The 18397-nt window shown below is 34.5% G+C and overlaps 2 protein-coding genes across 2 annotated transcripts; both read left to right on the top strand.

The window, feature by feature from the left end:
* The first annotated feature begins 12048 nt into the window (after positions 1-12048).
* LOC144974827 (CGG triplet repeat-binding protein 1-like) lies at positions 12049-13760 on the top strand. The gene is made up of 3 exons (XM_078918195.1): positions 12049-12444; positions 13037-13291; positions 13741-13760. The coding sequence occupies exons 1-3, from the start codon at positions 12189-12191 to the stop codon at positions 13758-13760; spliced, it is 531 nt and encodes a 176-aa protein (XP_078774321.1). The 5' UTR covers positions 12049-12188.
* Positions 13591-15462, top strand: LOC144978836 (uncharacterized). The gene is made up of 3 exons (XM_078925392.1): positions 13591-14184; positions 14810-15058; positions 15278-15462. The coding sequence occupies exons 1-3, from the start codon at positions 13940-13942 to the stop codon at positions 15327-15329; spliced, it is 546 nt and encodes a 181-aa protein (XP_078781518.1). The 5' UTR covers positions 13591-13939; the 3' UTR covers positions 15330-15462.
* The last annotated feature ends 2935 nt before the right edge of the window (positions 15463-18397 follow it).

Genomic DNA, 18397 nt, shown 5'->3' with positions numbered 1-18397 from the left:
ATTATTATTATATTATTATTATTATATTATTATTATTATTATTATTATTATTATTATTATTATTATTATTATTATTATTATATTATTATTATTATTATTATTATTATTATTATTATTATTATTATTATTATTAATATCATTATTATATTATTATTATTATTATTATATATTATTATTATTATTATTATTATCATCATCATTATCATCATCGATCATCATCATCATCATCATCATCATCATCATCATCATCATCATCATCATCATCATCATCGTCATTTTTATAATAATAATAATAATTAATAATAAATAATAAAAAATAATTATTATTATTATTATTATATTATTATTATTATTATTATTATTATTATTATATTATTATTATATTATTATTTTATATTATTATTATATAATTAGTTATTATTATTATTTATTATTATTATTATTATTATTATTATTATTATTATTATTATTATTATTATTATTATTATTATATTATTATATTATTATTATCATTATTATTATCATCATCATCATCATCATCATCATCATTATCATCATCGTCATCATCATCAGCGTTATTATCATCATCATCATCATCATCTTCATCATCATCATCATCATCATCATCATCATCATCATCATCATCGTCATTTTCATAATAGTAATAATAATAATAATAATAATAATAATAATAATAATAATAATAATAATAATAATAATAATAATAATCATGATATATTATTCATATTATTATTATTATTATTATTATTATATTATTATTATTATTATTATTATTATTATTATTATTATTATTATTATTATTATTATTATTATTATTATTATTATTATTATTATTATTATTAATATTATTATTACTATTATTATTATTATTGCTGCAAAAATTGATATGAAAGAATGTGAACGAATTAAGCAATACATTTCTTGATAGTGATGCTATATGATGTTCGCGTGAATATGTGTGTTTGACTTTGTGTGTGTGTGTGTTTGTGTGTGTGTCTGTGTGTGTGTGTGCGCGCGCGCGTTCATCACACACGCACAGAGAGAGGGGTAGGTATAATGCTGTGGTAGTGATATTGATGGTGGTGCTGATACTTATGATATTGTGCAAATGATGGTGGTAGCGAATCTGATGGTAATGATGCTGTTGTAATAATAATAATAATAATAATAATAATAATAATAATAATAATAATAATAATAATAATAATAATAATAATAATAATAATAATAATAATATAATGAACTTATATAGAGCCTAGTTCCAATTTAGAATTTCTCACTGGCGCTTTACATCAACACATCATGTATGATATAAAAATATAGAACTGGCATGTTAAAAACCACACATATTCGATGATAACATAATATATTATAATAAAATACATACTAAGAGTCCAAATTATATGCCCTACAGAAAAGCTCAGTTTTTTACCGTTTTCTAAAGATAAGTGGATTTTCACTATTTTTAGTTTCAATATTGATGGAGTTCCACAGTCGGGGGGCATGGTGGTCAAAGGATTTCTCATGAAAAACTAACGATTTGGGGGTTCCCTTAGGATATTTAAATTAGCAGATCTTAAATTTCGACTGGGTTCATAAAGGTGGATAAATTCCTGAAGGTAAACAGGAGCAGAATTGTTTAAGCAATTGAAAACATGAGTGAGTATTTTAAATTCAATTCTTAACTTTACAGGTAGCCAGTGTAGGTCCTCCAAAATCAGGGTTATATGCTCGCGCTTTTTTGATAACGTTACCAATCGAGCTGCTTTGTTCTGTATCTTTTGGAGTCGATTAATGACATTATTATCACAACCATAGAGCAAGCTATTGCAATAATCAAGGCGGTAAGAATCAAAGAGACCACTAGAAGTTTAGTAGTATCAATATCAAGAAGCCTTCTAATAGCACCAATAGATCTAAGATAAAGATTGCAGGATCTAGTTACATTAGTGACATGGGCAGACATGTTTAATTTGGTATCAAATAAAACTCCTAAGTTTCTCACAGGTTCTTTAGTGATGGGAATTACACAATCAGAAAGTTCAGGTTAAGCGTGGAAAGGTCCACGAGGCCCCGTCTTGTAATTTGCAACACCTCTGTTTTGTTTTCATTTAACCTCAGTTTATTGCAACACATCCAGTCACTAATCTCAGAGATACAATTTTCTATATCCATTATAACATTGAGATGATTGTCTATATTAATGGGAAACAGTAATTGGGTGTCGTCTGCGTAAAAATGGTACTTAATAAAATATTTTTAGATGATGTCACCTAATGGTCTGATATAGAGGGTGAATAATGAGGGTCACAGAACTGAACCCTGTGGTACACCAAAAGATAGGGGACAAGGAGAAGAGAAGTCATGTCGATTTACAGACACTGATTGAATTCTGTCAGAGAGGTAAGAATAAAACCAGTCAAGAACAGTACCCCCAAATCCGTATAGTGTCTTAAGTCTGTCAATTAAAAGAGTATGGTCTATTGTATCAAAAGCAGCATTAAGGTCGAGTAGTATGATAATAACATCATCATTTTTCCGACATAAAGGATTTACGATATCATTGTGGATTTTAATAAGAGCAGTTTCAGTGCTGTGAAAGGGGCGATAAGCAGACTGAAATTTAGAGAACAAATTGTGTTCATTCAAAAACGTGTTAAGCCTGAAAGCAACAATTTTCTTAATTAGTTTAGACATGAGGGTGAGATTCGAGACTGGTCGATAATTATTTGGGTTTTCTTTGTCAAGGCTAGATTATGGGAGTGACAATAGCATGTTTAAGATTATTAGATACCTCACCAATAAACAAACTAGCATTTACAATATGAGTAAGAACGGGAACCAAAATATTAGCACTAGAAAGAACAAGCCATGAAGGAATGGGATCTATTGGGCTGGTTGTTTTGGAGCATTGTCTCAGCGCAGACAGTACTTCTGTTTCAGTGGCGGGTTCAAATTCGTCGAATGCTGCTCCGGCTGTAAGTGCATTAGTTTCAGTTATTTGTGCTTTCATTGTCTCTTCTTTGTCCAACTTATTCCGAATACCTGATATTTTATCTCTAAATTGTAGAGAGAAACTATTTGCGGTAGCAATAGGGTCCTGGAAATTATTTGTAAAAGTGCTTGTGGTAGTGATTATTGTCTGTGATGGTGATGGTTTTTAAATTGATGTGGATCGACGTGCACTTATTTTCAGGTCTGATTCTTTATTGCCTCATTGTTGTAATGGAAATCTAAAAAAAGACGCAAAATACTGTCCATTATACAACGATGTTAAACTAGGCCGAAAAGTGGGTTCGGATGTCAGACCTGCGTATTTGTACACGTCGATGTGGATGATTTGTTAACCTACAACGCAGCACAAATCCCTTTCGAAATGGTACTCTGCCATCCCACAATAATACAATAAGTCGAATGCTTGGCAGGTCTGTATCACTGCGTACATAGTACAGACACACTTTAGTTGTAGTAATATCTATTGAGTTACCACCTTGAGTGGTGATAAGCCAAATTACACATCTGGAATACAACGTTTGCATACAAAGTTGTTTGAATACAGAATTATTGAGAGAAATCGTTATTTTTTCTTGTAACTATTGTTTAAAATATATAAAGCTTATTATGTATATATTTCCGTGTTTTTATTTTTCAAATTTTAACTTAAGTTAGAAATATGTTTTTGGCCAGTAATCTTAGCTTTATCAGACGTTAGAGACGTTTCTAATATTGATGTTGTTATCCATAGACCCCTACCAAGATAAAAAAAAATAATGATCCCAACACCCCTGATAACATTACTCCTTGTTCTGAGTTTAAGAACATGGGCAAGTTATTGTTCTTAGACCGAACTGGGCTATTATGCTCTGTATCATTCTATTTCACCCAGTTTCAACCCGTAGACATATAAATCCCAGCCCGTTAACATTCTAACTTCTCGTCAGGGCAAAAGTGGATACCAAATACTTAATAGTATTTGCTAACGAATATACTGAAAATATTGAGGACTTGGTATTAGTGTCCTTTATTAATCTTTAATATGTTTGACATCGTATATGGAGATTAGATTAAATGCAACGCTGTGCTTTCGGCTTTGGAATTGATTTGCGTGATGAAGATGACAGTAATAAGGCAGCAAAGCATGATATGTACATACAAGATTGAAAGGCATGTCAACAGCAGTGCAAATAAGCATCATTCGTCATATATAAATCCTTCTCACATATTTGTTTGTAACTTCTCATATGAAACGTGATTTATTTTCTAGAACCGTTTTTCAATATCTAGGTGAACTAAATTGATAGCTTGAATGACTACGTTATATCTCAGCCATAGTGTCATGAATTTGCTAAATGGTTTGTATGTTGTTGTTTTTTTTAATCAGCCATCCGTTGTATGGTCAAAATTATGCCGCATTGGACCTAATAAAATTATTATTATTATTATTATTATTATTATTATTATTATTATTATTATTATTATTATTATTATTATTATTATTATTATTATTATTATTATTATTATCATCATCATCATCATCATTATTATTATTATTATTATTATTATTATTATTATTATTATTATTATTATATTATTATTATTATTATTATTATTATTATTATTATTATTATTATTATTATTATTATTCAAAATTGTGAAATGAAATGAAAAAAAAAGCGTCCTTTGTTGAAACTTTAGTTCTAAATTCATAATCAAAACCGTGACGACCCAAGAAAGAGCAGATTTATTATTTTATGACATTATTGTAAATTATTCTAATACTGGTATAGGCATGTCTTGACGATTTCCAAGATCGTCTATTTGGAATGAATAGAATTATTATAAAAGAATCCGTGAGGAGTGAAGATTTTGAATCTTTACATAAGAGCTAAGAAAAACATCCGGTATGAAAGTCATAAAAAATTGTTACTTATTTCCTCTGAACAGTGTCATGTCGGGCTGATTGAAAATGTTCAAAATTGATTTTATGCACAAAATCTATAAAACTTGTGTTGAGAGTTTTTGTGTTTTATTAAAGAGAATGATCAAAATTTGTTAAACTAACAAAATCTATAATTTCACATGTAATGACCAATCGTTTTACTGTTAAATCCATTTTGCTATTTAGTTAATTCAGATATAATACCGTTTGAAAGTTATAGGTGACATATGTTGTGAAAAGACTTCCCAGAATATCGATGGTTGCGGTTTGGATACGATAATATCTCGTATAGTTTGAAGGGCAGAATGACTTAGATACAAAATCGTTTGGTAATGTTATGAATTAGGTTCCGCGAATATAGATTGTTATGGTTTGGAGACGACATAATAATAACGATAATATCACACACAGTTTGGAGGGCATGGCGACCTACACATCGCTCGCACTTTCTGGTTTATACACGTCTTCATTTATTATCATTGACCAGTACCACAGATTTTCGACAAATTATGGGATCGACAGTTTACTATATTTTGGGCAACTGAAGTTAGTATTGAATTAATTGACATTGTCTTGGAAACAAGATTGTTGTAACTAAGACAAGAGATTTTGATCTGGACAAATTAGAATCAACGCGTTGGTAAGAAGAGATAAACTGTTTGTTATGAGTTACAGTTCTTGAATCAAGTTCTAAAAGCCATACGGATCAATAAGCCGGGATTGATCCTAGATTCTATCATTATCCTCAAAGTTTACCTACTGTCTAAGACACACGTTGAGATAAAAGGCACTTAATGCAAGACAATAAACGTTCAAGGTTACACATAGATTTGTGTGTTGGTCCGTTATATTTCCGGATGGCAATGTTGTGAACTTCTTAGCCAATCGCACAGCATCTATTCCCATCACCAACATTTGATCTTTTCATCATCACAACTACATCATCATTAGAGGAAACAGAGGTGTGATGTCAAAAAAACTGGTTCCGATCTCAATGCAAGTGTAAAACCACTCTTCCGGAGGACTGGATACCTTGTGGAATTGATCTTCTGGTTTCAGATTGATGGAATCTTATTTTTTAGTCTAAATAAATGCTAGTTGTCTATCAACGGTCCTCTTTCCTCGCTCTTTTACGTCCCATAATCTTAAGAATCTGCCTACGGTATACATCCTGCTATTAACTGAAATTAATAAAGTTATGCACCTTATGATTCAATATGCAACATTTTCATTATAAGTCCTCCAAAGGACTGGTCAAATCCCAGGAGTTTGGAACCGGAAGAGTAGAAGATGTGATGTCACCATTTCTCTGCCCTATTACGATCGCAACTATACTTTCTGTACTTCTCATTACTGTCTCCACCACCAATAAATATTTTAACCACATATTATCACTACCATACGATAGGTAGATATTCATTTAGCACAGGGACCAACTCCCCCTCTCCTTCCAGTTCCAGTGCATCCTAAAATCTTGACAGAAAGTGTTCCCATAGGCCAGTTTTAAATCTTTCGCGCCAGAAATAAAATGGACAAAAGATGATAGAGGTCGAGTGGATTTTAACATGAGAGGACTAACAAGTTGAGAGCAGAGATTAAAAAGGACAACAAAGGGGATAGAATAAACAACAAGATTGACACCCCCCCCCCTCCCACCCTATAATACGAATGACAACCATAGATAAACTTCAAGTCCCTAGCCTAAGACTTCGAGGAATCGCGGGTCAAATGTGCATAGGTCTCATACTCGTCCCTGGCATGGGAAAACCACCAACATGTGCCAGCGCTCGAGGGTCAATACTGACCAATATCACTCCGTTTTCTCTATAAAGTCATGGGGGCCAAATGACCCCCAAATCAGGAAATAGTACTTTCTGTATTTTTCTCTTTGAAAGCCACGTGGGCCGTTTGGCCGCCAGATCGGAAAATCTCAAATTCCAAATGAGCATGCTCAGTGTGAGTATACTATGCACGTGACAAGCATGAAATTTAATATGGTCATGGACCTCATGATTTTAGAAAAAGACACTAAATGTCAGGTCTCTGCGTCAAATATTGACTGTTTTATAAATAAAAAGCACACCCCTGGGTTTTTTGGCCCCCAAGTATGAAAATAGGGTTTAATAACGCATTGAATTCTCCATGAATTAAATCTATCATTCTGTTATACAGCTAGTCTACTCAAGACGGTACAACTTATAACAATTTTTTCTGGTTAAAGGACATGTATCGGCATTGTTCAAATAAATGAAAAATGTTGGCTAAATTCAAGCCAATATTGATGGCACTCACTGAATTATCAAGATTATAATATTTTTTTAAAACTGCTTCTTATGAGATACAAAACGTTGATGTTTTTGGGCTGTTTATATTATTATAACTAATATTATATTTTTGACAATTTTATACTAGTCATTTAAAACAAATAGTTATTGAGTGTTAAACCACTATCATAGATAGAAAAAATGTAATAAAGGCAAAACACACACACATACACACACACACACACACACAATAAATATTTTTAAAAATAAGAAAAAAATACAAAACATCAAATATCCCCCCCCCCCCCCCCCCAAAAAAAAAAATAGAAAGAAAAGAAAAGAATACCTGAGGAATCTTTCTCTGTGCCCAACCAAGCCAACCTTTCGAGCAAGCATTTGAATGGATACTTGCAGTGACATATATATTATTATGAAGTCCTAGAATACTTGCCAAAAGGAGAATACGAAAATAGTTCCTAATAAGGAAACGATCACGGTTCTGGGAAAAGAATCATATCCCAGAAGAAAATAAAAAAAAAAAACAATCCCTTCCCCCCCCCCCCCCCCCCCCCCCCCCCCACGAAATTAATACATACACACACACACAGAAAACAAACAACCCCCCCCCCCACACACACACACACACGAAATTAACACATACACACACACACACACACACATATATATATATATATATATATATATATATATATATATATATATATATATATATATATATATATATATATATATACACTCAACTGATTATTTGACTCACTAATAGTAGGGGGAATTAGGCTAAAACCGTGCAAATTCGGGTTGAAAGCATGACAATTTGCATAAAGGTTGCTAAGACCCATAGAAAAAACATCTGATATAGAACCACTCTGGCAATTTATCATAACAGTGCGTTTTTAGCACTTTTATTTTTTTCCTATATAGCATTACTTATCCGAGGAAATAACCACGACAATACAATGTGCGTTCTAAAACTTTAAATACACTGGTAACCATTTACGGTAGCTAACTGTTTTTATTTCGTGTTGTAACTAGTCGATATAAGAGGAGAGGAGGGAAAGGGAGAGAGAGAGAGAGAGAGAGAGAGAGAGAGAGAGAGAGAGAGAGAGAGAGAGAGAGAGAGAGAAAGGAGAGAGAAATTTTACTCATTACTGTACTGACCTAACACCCCCCGCATATACACAAGTCAGTGCAAGGCAAACTAGACCTTAAACACTTGCATCGGGTGCCGATACATTCTGTCTTAAACGAACACTTGATTAGTTTTTGGGACACTTTTGACAATTCTGGAAATAATCTCCACAGTGGTTCATGTCGATCGCCACATTTGTTGCAGGGTTCTCTTCCATAAAATATATAATGTTAGCAAAAGCTCAACTTCTTTCAAAAACTGTGACATCATCATTATCATCAGCAGTGACATCTTTTAAAGCTTGTTTTTTAAGTATCGTGCATGAAAAATTGTATGCCAGTGTGCCTCCTGGGCGACTAAATCTCCTCCGACAATAAATGACAACATATCAGAATCTTTGATGGATAACGCTATTACACGAAAATGTTCTTCCATGTCTTTTGCGATTACATAATGGAGTACTCCCGATTCCACGTTTTTACCAAAAAAAAAGCACGTTTGTTTATTACAGCCAATCTCTAATTTTGAACCGTGTCTCATTATACTCGTGGGTGGCGAAATAAATCTCATTCGGTGACTCCTCCCAGTCAAATGACGAAGTTTGGAATTCTTGTAGGACATTTCTTTTAGATTTCTTTAATTTTATCGCCTAATTTTGTTGACATTACATTTTACACGACAATACTTATGCCGGCCACTTAGCATCATTTTGTTTTAAGCTTTCAATAATCTCATTTCTTTCTGATGAATTTGAAAAAATAGATACTTCCAAGTTGTTTTCATCACAAACCAAAAAGAGTTTCATAGCATTGCCCTTTGTCATACATCCTCGACTTAGAGGGACATTCGAAACGGTCTGTGTTATCTTGTTGGCATATCAAACACTTGCCCCAGTCTCTGGGAGCATTTCTTTTTGCTATTGTATGTGTATCTGAAATCATGCAAACGCATTCCTTTATTAGGCATATGCAATATTCTTCCATCTCTCTCTCTCTCTCTCTCTCTCTCTCTCTCTCTCTCTCTCTCTCTCTCTCTCTCTCTCTCTCTCTCTCTCTCTCTCTCTCTCTCTCTCTCTCTATCTCTCTCTCTCTCTAGCTCCCTCTCGTTCTTTCTGTTAAAGACCCATCATCGGCAGGCAAAATGTGTGCAGTGCCTTACATAAGGACACAACAGTACAAATAGCCTATTCTCCCATTGTCCCCATGAGGTAAATAACGTAAAGTAAATAACTTGCCAAAATACAGCATCATAGTGGTTGATGATGATGATGATGATGATGATGATGATGATGATGATGATGATGATGATGATGATGATGATGATGATGATGATGATCATAGCGTTCTTTTATAATTTAAGTGGTATGCCGACTCTTTACTGTCATCATCAAGTTTGACCGAAATCGGTTTTAACTCACGTAAAATGATTATAGCAGTATTTTTGGAAAGAAAAGAAATAAGGAGGGGGGGGGGGGGAGAGAAGGAGCACTGTCCTTTGTCAACACCGGTTATCGGCATTTATTGAGCTGTTCTGCTGGTCTGCTTTGACTACCCCTCTGCTCGTCTGCCCTTCCGTTTTGGAGCAATTGATTATACTTATTAAATCAGATGCAGAAAAATATCATATTATAGAATATTGCTCGCTAGACGTCCTTTAAAACAAGTGAAATTGAATAATATTTACGATTAAATAATTTATATGGTTCGTGAATCGAAAGTAGAGGGAAAGGAAAACATCCGCTTCGACGCTAAAAATAGTCACCAATGGGAATCCAAAGGATGTCGTGAAACCTCCTTGGGTCGGCTTGCCTCGAATGTTTACACAATAACAATGAAATACATTTTTGTCGTCCATTTCAAAATTTTATATTCTTAAAAACCATGTATCTCAACTAATACTGATCTTTCAGAGTGGTTCTATATCATAAATTATAGGATTTTTCATATTCTACAACATATGTAATGATCATGCTTTCAACGTTGATTTGCACAATTCAAGATTGTTTTTTTTACCGAATTCCCCCTACTATAACAAAGGAGGTGAGGTTTGTCAGAAATTTAAGACGATACGGATATATCACTTAATTACGTGGAATCGAATCTAGCTCAGTAAAAACAGGAACGGAATATTGCCTAGCTTTAGCGTGAAGTACGAATAGTGCTAGCAACACTATTTGTCCTTACGTACGGCAATGGCGGTTGATGCTATTCGACCTTAAGGACGAATAGGGCTACCCATATTTTATTGTTGTTGCAAAATGATAAATATCAAAGCACAATTATTATTCCTAACCGTTTCCATCCTCTAACGTGAAAGGCAGGCTCTTCATCCTCGTTCTGAATTGTTGTGACGAGAGAACGGGAAAGAAAATTTGATCACATTTCCGTTCGTATAACTTGACGAGTGCAATCTATTTTTTTTTTTTTTTTTTTTTTGTTTGTTTGTTTGTGCTTTAGGTCTCTTCCAACACAATTGAGGTTATATGAGAGACCGCTGAAACAAAAAAACAAGCAATCTAACAAAAATAGTACAAATGTAAATCAAAATCATAACCTAAAGATATCATAAGCTAAATTATAAACAGGCAGAAGATTTACAGAAAAAAAAATATCCCCTGTCAAAAATACAATCACAAACCAAAGAAGCAGGATAGGCTAGTAAAGAGAAGAAGAAACGACATCACTATCGGATCGTACACCCATGCGAACATCATAGGTATATGATTCAAGGGCGATGCTCCCATCCAACCACCCGCTGTGCAATCTATAACTTGGTAATGAAGGCGCCCAACCGCATGCTCCAGCTGGTTGCGCAGTTGTGACAGGAGCAGAAAAACAATAACAAAAACACGTGTGGGTAACCATCCTCTACACTGTCTCTTTCTTTAAAGCTTGTCTACAAATAATTCACATGTTTGCTGCTATTTTTAATGTAGTTACAGATCGAAGAAAGGAAAATAAACTTCCTTCGAATTACTTAACCACTATAGGCACACGGTAAAAGGTAAACTTAACCGAAACCAGCCTCTCTCGGACAACAGTCGGCTTGACAATCAATTCGTCATCCCACTTATCTAAATCTAGTTCTTGGGAAATATTTCATTACAGGAGAGTATCGAATCAGTTTTACTCATTTGTCCAAAAATCATTATATCTACCACTTATTCTATCGGATTTAAGATCGGCACGGTGGTTAGGAAAGGTTGGGTCACGACCTTAGCTCTGAGTCTAGTTTGCTATGCCTATGGTCACGACATGATCAGTTTGCGGGCAAGACGAGTGTAAGACTCCTTCCGCACTAGGACAAAACTGTCCCAGGACAAATTTGTCCTGTCCCACTGGAGAAAACTTCTATTCAAAAGGGGTTCCGCACTAGGACAGGACTGTCCCGGGACACACCTGCGCGGCCGCAAAATTCGCACTTTTCCGCAATTTACCGCAAATTTTACAAATTTCATGAAAAATCTAAATTTTTCACCATTATTTAACCCGAGTGGTTTTTTTAAAGTGGCGAATTTCCGAAAGTCAGCATCGTCCCTTTCTTTCATTTTCTCATAGCTCCTGGTCTGTTTAAACTGCTACTGGAAGCTGCCCAGTCTGGTTTTTAAACTGCCATACTACTAACAGCCGTTACATTGCAATTAAAAGGAGTTTTTCTACTTTCACTTTCACCTTAGTGACGAGTGACGCTATTATTGTTATCTTCAATTGGTTTCGCTACCGGCGTTCTTTTCTCTTACATCTACTTGTTGATTACAAACTCGCTATGGACAAGTTCCTTGGTTTAGACATGAAGAAGGCAAAATGTGCTCGCCATGTCACTGCACACCAGCGACACTCAGACTACAGCCAGTGGACCCACGTCAGTGGTTCAAAGCTATTCATGCAACAAGGTTATTGACCACTTACGAAAGTCTTCTGTGGATAGCCACCGCAATTCCGCAGACCATAAAACAAAAGAAGAAAGAATGAAGAGGTCACATGCCACTGACGTGGATGAGAGTGAAGCGGTGAAGAAGCAGAGGACATTGGATTCTGTTTTGAAGAAACCGTCTACAGTTTCAACGCAAGGTGAGTGGTGCACCCTTTCCCTCTAAATGAGTACTTAGTTTTGGGTGGATATTGCTCTATAAATCTATACAATTACAACTATATAAAAGATGAGGGTATTATTATTACTATTATTATTATGATGATGATGATATGATTATTATTATTATTATTATTTATTATTATTATTATTATTATTATTATTATTATTATTATTATTATTATTATTATTATTATTATTATCATTGTTGTTCTTTTTATTTTTTACTTTGTGGTATAGTGAAAAGACACTCGCTTTAGGATCGGAAGGACCTGGGTTCGAGCCTCGCTCAGTGCATAGTTGAGTCCTTGGAGAAGGCTCTTTACTCACATTCTCTCATGAAATGGAGGTGTAAAATGAGTACCTGGCCGTTAACAGCGTTGTCTCTGTCCGAAAAAAATTGTAATATCCCCTAACAGGCTTCATGTCCCATCCTACCTGTTAAATGTTGCTGTTGGCCACGGACCCCTTGTAAAGTGCTTTGAGCACGTTTAGTGGATATTGCGCCATATAAAGCTTATTTTTTTAAGCTATTCATATTAACAAACTATTTTTTAAATTTCTTTCTTTCAGCAAGAAATGATATCTGCAATGAAGTTGTTTCAATGTTTGCTGCAGCAAACATTCCCTTATCGAAGGTTGACCACCCAGCAGTCAGAAACTTCTTGCAGACAAGAGTTGAAAACGGTGGTGCCATTCCACAAGCTCATCAGCTGCAGGAATGCTACTTAAAGAGGGAGTTCACCAACAAAAAAGAAGTGGTGTATAAGAAAGTTATAAACAAGCCTGTGGCCATCATCTGTGATGAAATGTCTGATGATTTGGAAGGTGGGTTTTGTTTTTTGTTTTTGACTGACAATGTTTGTAGAAACTAAAGCAAAAGAGTAATTTATACATAGGAGTAGGAGGCAGGTGAATACACACACACACACACACACACACTCACGCACAATCATATATATATATATATATATATATATATATATATATATATATATATATATATATATATATATATATATATATATATAATATATATATATATATATATACACACACACACACACACATATATATATATATATATATATATATATATATAATATATATATATATATATATGGGCGTACTACACAACACAACATACACAGTGATCAGTTCGAATCCTTAGTTTGAATTCTATAATTAAATGCTGAGAGCAATTATGATATCACTTTTGCATCCTTCCCTATATGTTATTTTGTGTTTTCTCTTATTTGTATCGCCTATCTTTTCAGGTTTGTCCTCAATGTCTTAGCTGCACCACTGGAACCCTTGAGCGCTGATGTGGACAAAGTCCAAAGTTACCTCTTGGACACAAGATTTTTGTCTGTCACAAACCACACAACCGTTGCGACGGCCATAATTGAATGCTTAGTCTCCACTGGCATCAAGTTTACTGACGTCGTCACCGTAAACACAGACAATGCAGCATACATGAGGAAGGCTTTCAATGATGTATTGAAAGGGCTCATGCCAAATGCTACGCATATCACATGCATGGCTCATATCATGAGCCTAGTGGGTGATGCCTTCAGAAAGCCCTTCAATCGCACCAACAAATTCGTCAAAGCTGCAAATGCGATATTTTGGAACGCCAATGCCAGAAAGGCAAGATATCTGCGATTCCTGACACCACTCGTCAAATCTCCAAAGATGCCTCCAAACCCAATCGCTACACGGTGAGATTTTGAGAATTTTCCTTTCTTGGTCATGATTCATCTGGGTCTTTAAAAAAACTTTTTTCACCTAAAGGTGACACATTGTTAATATTGGATATTGACAAATAGGAGGGTCAGTCATTCTTATTACCTATTTTGATATTTTAGTAAACATATTTAGTAGTATCATGTTACAGTTATAGTAATCTGCTCCCTTTTTTTTGTTGAAAAGATGAGCTTTAATTAAGTATCTGACTGGGAAAGTGCTTGCTATGGCTTAATAGAATTGATTATTCCATTATGTTATCTTTTTAGATTGTCATCATTTTTTTATTTCAAAGTTAGTTTGCTTTAACCATTGATATAAGAAAATGCACTAGAATTTTTAAAAATAAATATTGGAAGCTATCTTGCACAATTATTTCGGGGTAAAGTAAGAGGGTCATAGTCAACCATTAAAGTCAATGCCTAACATTAGTCCTCACTAGTCAAGTCATATGATGATGGTAAATTCAACAGACTATACTATAAGGCCAAAAACTGATAGATTAAGTAGGTATAATGTTATCTTCTTTTCAAATAAAAATTCAATTTAACAAATGAATTAAAAATGCATCATTTCTTTTACTTCCTTTTCAAAATCCAGATGGAATTGTTGGTTTGAAGCGGTCTCATACCATGAGAAAAATTTGCAGCACTTTGCCACATTCATTGCGAAGGAAATGGAGCACTGTGGGCGCACGGCTCCAGAGTCGTTAGTCTACTTGAATGATATCCTCTGCTCGGTGTCGGAGCGCCAGTTAATTCAAGCAGAGATGAGCTTTATAATCCAGCAGTCTCAGTCCATCGTTGTAGCTACTGATGTATTCCAAAGCCAACGTCCAATCGCCAGACAGTAAATATTCATTTTCTCCTCCTACCTTTAAATCTTATTTTATAAGATTAAGAGCAGGTACCATTATTAATGAAACGATTCCATCTTTGTTGAAACTCTGCCTTTGGACACAACATTATAGTTGAATGTCTTTGACTAGAGCAAGAAAAGAATTACAAAACAAAAATACTTTCTTATGTTTTTTAATCCTTGCCTTATTCTTATTTCTATTTTCACCAGGCGTGGTCAAAGCTCATGGAAATTAAGGACCAGTTTTCATCTTGCCATGTGACCCTACAAGATGTAGAAAGACACTGTCCGCATGACCTGGACCAACATCTCAAGCTTCAGCTCCAGGATAGTTTTTGTCAAGCTTTCTCTTTGGCCAATGAAAAGCTTGAGAAATATTCATCGACGGAAGGCCAACCAGGATGGAATTATTGAAGGAGATACCTTTCTTCAATCCTTGCAATTTAGTGTTCATTGCTGACTCTGATATTGATTCTTTGACCATTCCTGGTATTCATGAAGTACCTCGTGTAGAAGTACTTCGATATAAAGAGTCTCTTGGTCCAAGAGCAGTGTCGACATCTGGAGGCATTCCACTTGATCTGACTGTTTTTTGGAACAGTGTTAGCTCAGATGTTCCCCATCTTGCTACGCTGGCAAAGAGATACATATACACCTGCCTTAATTCTGCTGATGCTGAGAGGTCCTTCTCCATTTATAATCTTGTATTTTCAGACAGGAGAAGGCGGCTCAACGAAGCAAACTTAAAGGCTTTGGTGTTCCTTTATTATAACAGTTTTATTTCCTATGAATATCTTGTTTAATTAAATTTTGATACCTCTCTTTGCAGGTTTTTCGTACTTTTGTTTTGATATAAGATTAAGATTGATGTTTTAAATCATTTTTCATTCTGATCTGCACCTGAGTGACTTTTGTGTGCATCTTCAGATCATTGTAGTATTTGGGGTCCCCGGGAACGAAAAAAAGTTATCCGATTAGTTAACAAAATTTGCAAAATTTGGCAATTTTTACGGCAAAATGTGGCAAATTTTTCTATTTTTTGTGGCAAAATTGTCATTTTTTTGTGGCAAAATTTGGCAAAATTTGGGATTTCAAATGGCAATTTTCCGCGATGCCAGTTTAATAACGCATTGAATTCTCCATGAATTAAATCTATCATTCTGTTATACAGCTAGTCTACTCAAGACGGTACAACTTATAACAATTTTTTCTGAAGTTAAAGGACATGTATCGGCATTGTTCAAATAAATGAAAAATGTTGGCTAAATTCAACCAATATTGATGGCACTCACTGAATTATCAAGATTATAATATTTTTTTAAAACTGCTTCTTATGAGATACAAAACGTTGATGTTTTTGGGCTGTTTATATTATTATAACTAATATTATATTTTTGACAATTTTATACTAGTCATTTAAAACAAATAGTTATTGAGTGTTAAACCACTATCATAGATAGAAAAAATGTAATAAAGGCAAAACACACACACATACACACACACACACACACAATAAATATAAAAAAAAAAAAGAAAAAAATACAAAACATCAAATAGCCCCCCCCCCCCCCCCCCCCCCCCAAAAAAAAAAAAAAAGAAAGAAAAGAAAAGAATACCTGAGGAATCTTTCTCTGTGCCCAACCAAGCCAACCTTTCGAGCAAGCATTTGAATGGGATACTTGCAGTGACATATATATTATTATGAAGTCCTAGAATACTTGCCAAAAGGAGAATACGAAAATAGTTCCTAATAAGGAAACGATCACGGTTCTGGGAAAAGAATCATATCCCAGAAGAAAACAAAAAAAAAAAAACAATCCCTTCCCCCCCCCCCCCCCCCCCCCCCCCGACGAAATTAATACATACACACACACACAGAAAACAAACAACACCCCCCCCCCCACACGAAATTAATACATACACACACACACACACACACACACAGAGAAAACAAACAACCCCCCCCCCCACACACACACACGAAATTAACACATACACACACACACACACACACACATAATATATATATATATATATATATATATATATATATATATATATATATATATATATATATATATATACACTCAACTGATTATTTGACTCACTAATAGTAGGGGGAATTAGGCTAAAACCGTGCAAATTCGGGTTGAAAGCATGACAATTTGCATAAAGGTTGCTAAGACCCATAGAAAAAACATCTGATATAGAACCACTCTGGCAATTTATCATAACAGTGCGTTTTTAGCACTTTTATTTTTTCCTATATAGCATTACTTATCCGAGGAAATAACCACGACAATACAATGTGCGTTCTAAAACTTTAAATACACTGGTAACCATTTACGGTAGCTAACTGTTTTTATTTCGTGTTGTAACTAGTCGATATAAGAGGGAGAGGAGGGAAAGGGAGAGAGAGAGAGAGAGAGAGAGAGAGAGAGAGAGAGAGAGAGAGAGAGAGAGAGAGAGAGAGAGAAGGAGAGAGAGAATTTTACTCATTACTGTACTGACCTAACACCCCCCGCATATACACAAGTCAGTGCAAGGCAAACTAGACCTTAAACACTTGCATCGGGTGCCGATACATTCTGTCTTAAACGAACACTTGATTAGTTTTTGGGACACTTTTGACAATTCTGGAAATAATCTCCACAGTGGTTCATGTCGATCGCCACATTTGTTGCAGGGTTCTCTTCCATAAAATATATAATGTTAGCACAAGCTCAACTTCTTTCAAAAACTGTGACATCATCATTATCATCAGCAGTGACATCTTTTAAAGCTTGTTTTTTAAGTATCGTGCATGAAAAATTGTATGCCAGTGTGCCTCCTGGGCGACTAAATCTCCTCCGACAATAAATGACAACATATCAGAATCTTTGATGGATAACGCTATTACACGAAAATGTTCTTCCATGTCTTTTGCGATTACATAATGGAGTACTCCCGATTCCACGTTTTTACCAAAAAAAAGCACGTTTGTTTATTACAGCCAATCTCTAATTTTGAACCGTGTCTCATTATACTCGTGGGTGGCGAAATAAATCTCATTCGGTGACTCCTCCCAGTCAAATGACGAAGTTTGGAATTCTTGTAGGACATTTCTTTTAGATTTCTTTAATTTTATCGCCTAATTTTGTTGACATTACATTTTACACGACAATACTTATGCCGGCCACTTAGCATCATTTTGTTTTAAGCTTTCAATAATCTCATTTCTTTCTGATGAATTTGAAAAAATAGATACTTCCAAGTTGTTTTCATCACAAACCAAAAGAGTTTCATAGCATTGCCCTTTGTCATACCTCCTCGACTTAGAGGGACATTCGA

The sequence above is a fragment of the Berghia stephanieae genome, chromosome 1 (genome assembly GCF_034508935.2).
Source record: "Berghia stephanieae isolate SIO BIC M18660-M18661 chromosome 1, UCSD_Bste_1.3, whole genome shotgun sequence".
Classification (NCBI taxonomy): Eukaryota; Metazoa; Mollusca; class Gastropoda; order Nudibranchia; family Aeolidiidae; genus Berghia; species Berghia stephanieae.
Note: the sequence above shows the minus strand (reverse complement) of the source record. Positions and strands in the feature narration are given on the sequence as shown.

What these genes read in the sequence shown, in the direction of transcription:
- LOC144978836 (XM_078925392.1), top strand. Translation starts at nt 13,940, where the DNA reads ATGAGGAAGGCTTTCAATGATGTATTGAAAGGGCTCATGCCAAATGCT. An exon ending in CCAAACCCAATCGCTACACG is followed by an intron (nt 14,185 to 14,809) that starts GTGAGATTTTGA and finishes TTCAAAATCCAG; the next exon opens with ATGGAATTGTTGGTTTGAAG. An exon ending in CAACGTCCAATCGCCAGACA is followed by an intron (nt 15,059 to 15,277) that starts GTAAATATTCAT and finishes TATTTTCACCAG; the next exon opens with GCGTGGTCAAAGCTCATGGA.
- LOC144974827 (XM_078918195.1), top strand. Translation starts at nt 12,189, where the DNA reads ATGTCACTGCACACCAGCGACACTCAGACTACAGCCAGTGGACCCACG. An exon ending in GTCTACAGTTTCAACGCAAG is followed by an intron (nt 12,445 to 13,036) that starts GTGAGTGGTGCA and finishes TCTTTCTTTCAG; the next exon opens with CAAGAAATGATATCTGCAAT. An exon ending in AATGTCTGATGATTTGGAAG is followed by an intron (nt 13,292 to 13,740) that starts GTGGGTTTTGTT and finishes CTATCTTTTCAG; the next exon opens with GTTTGTCCTCAATGTCTTAG.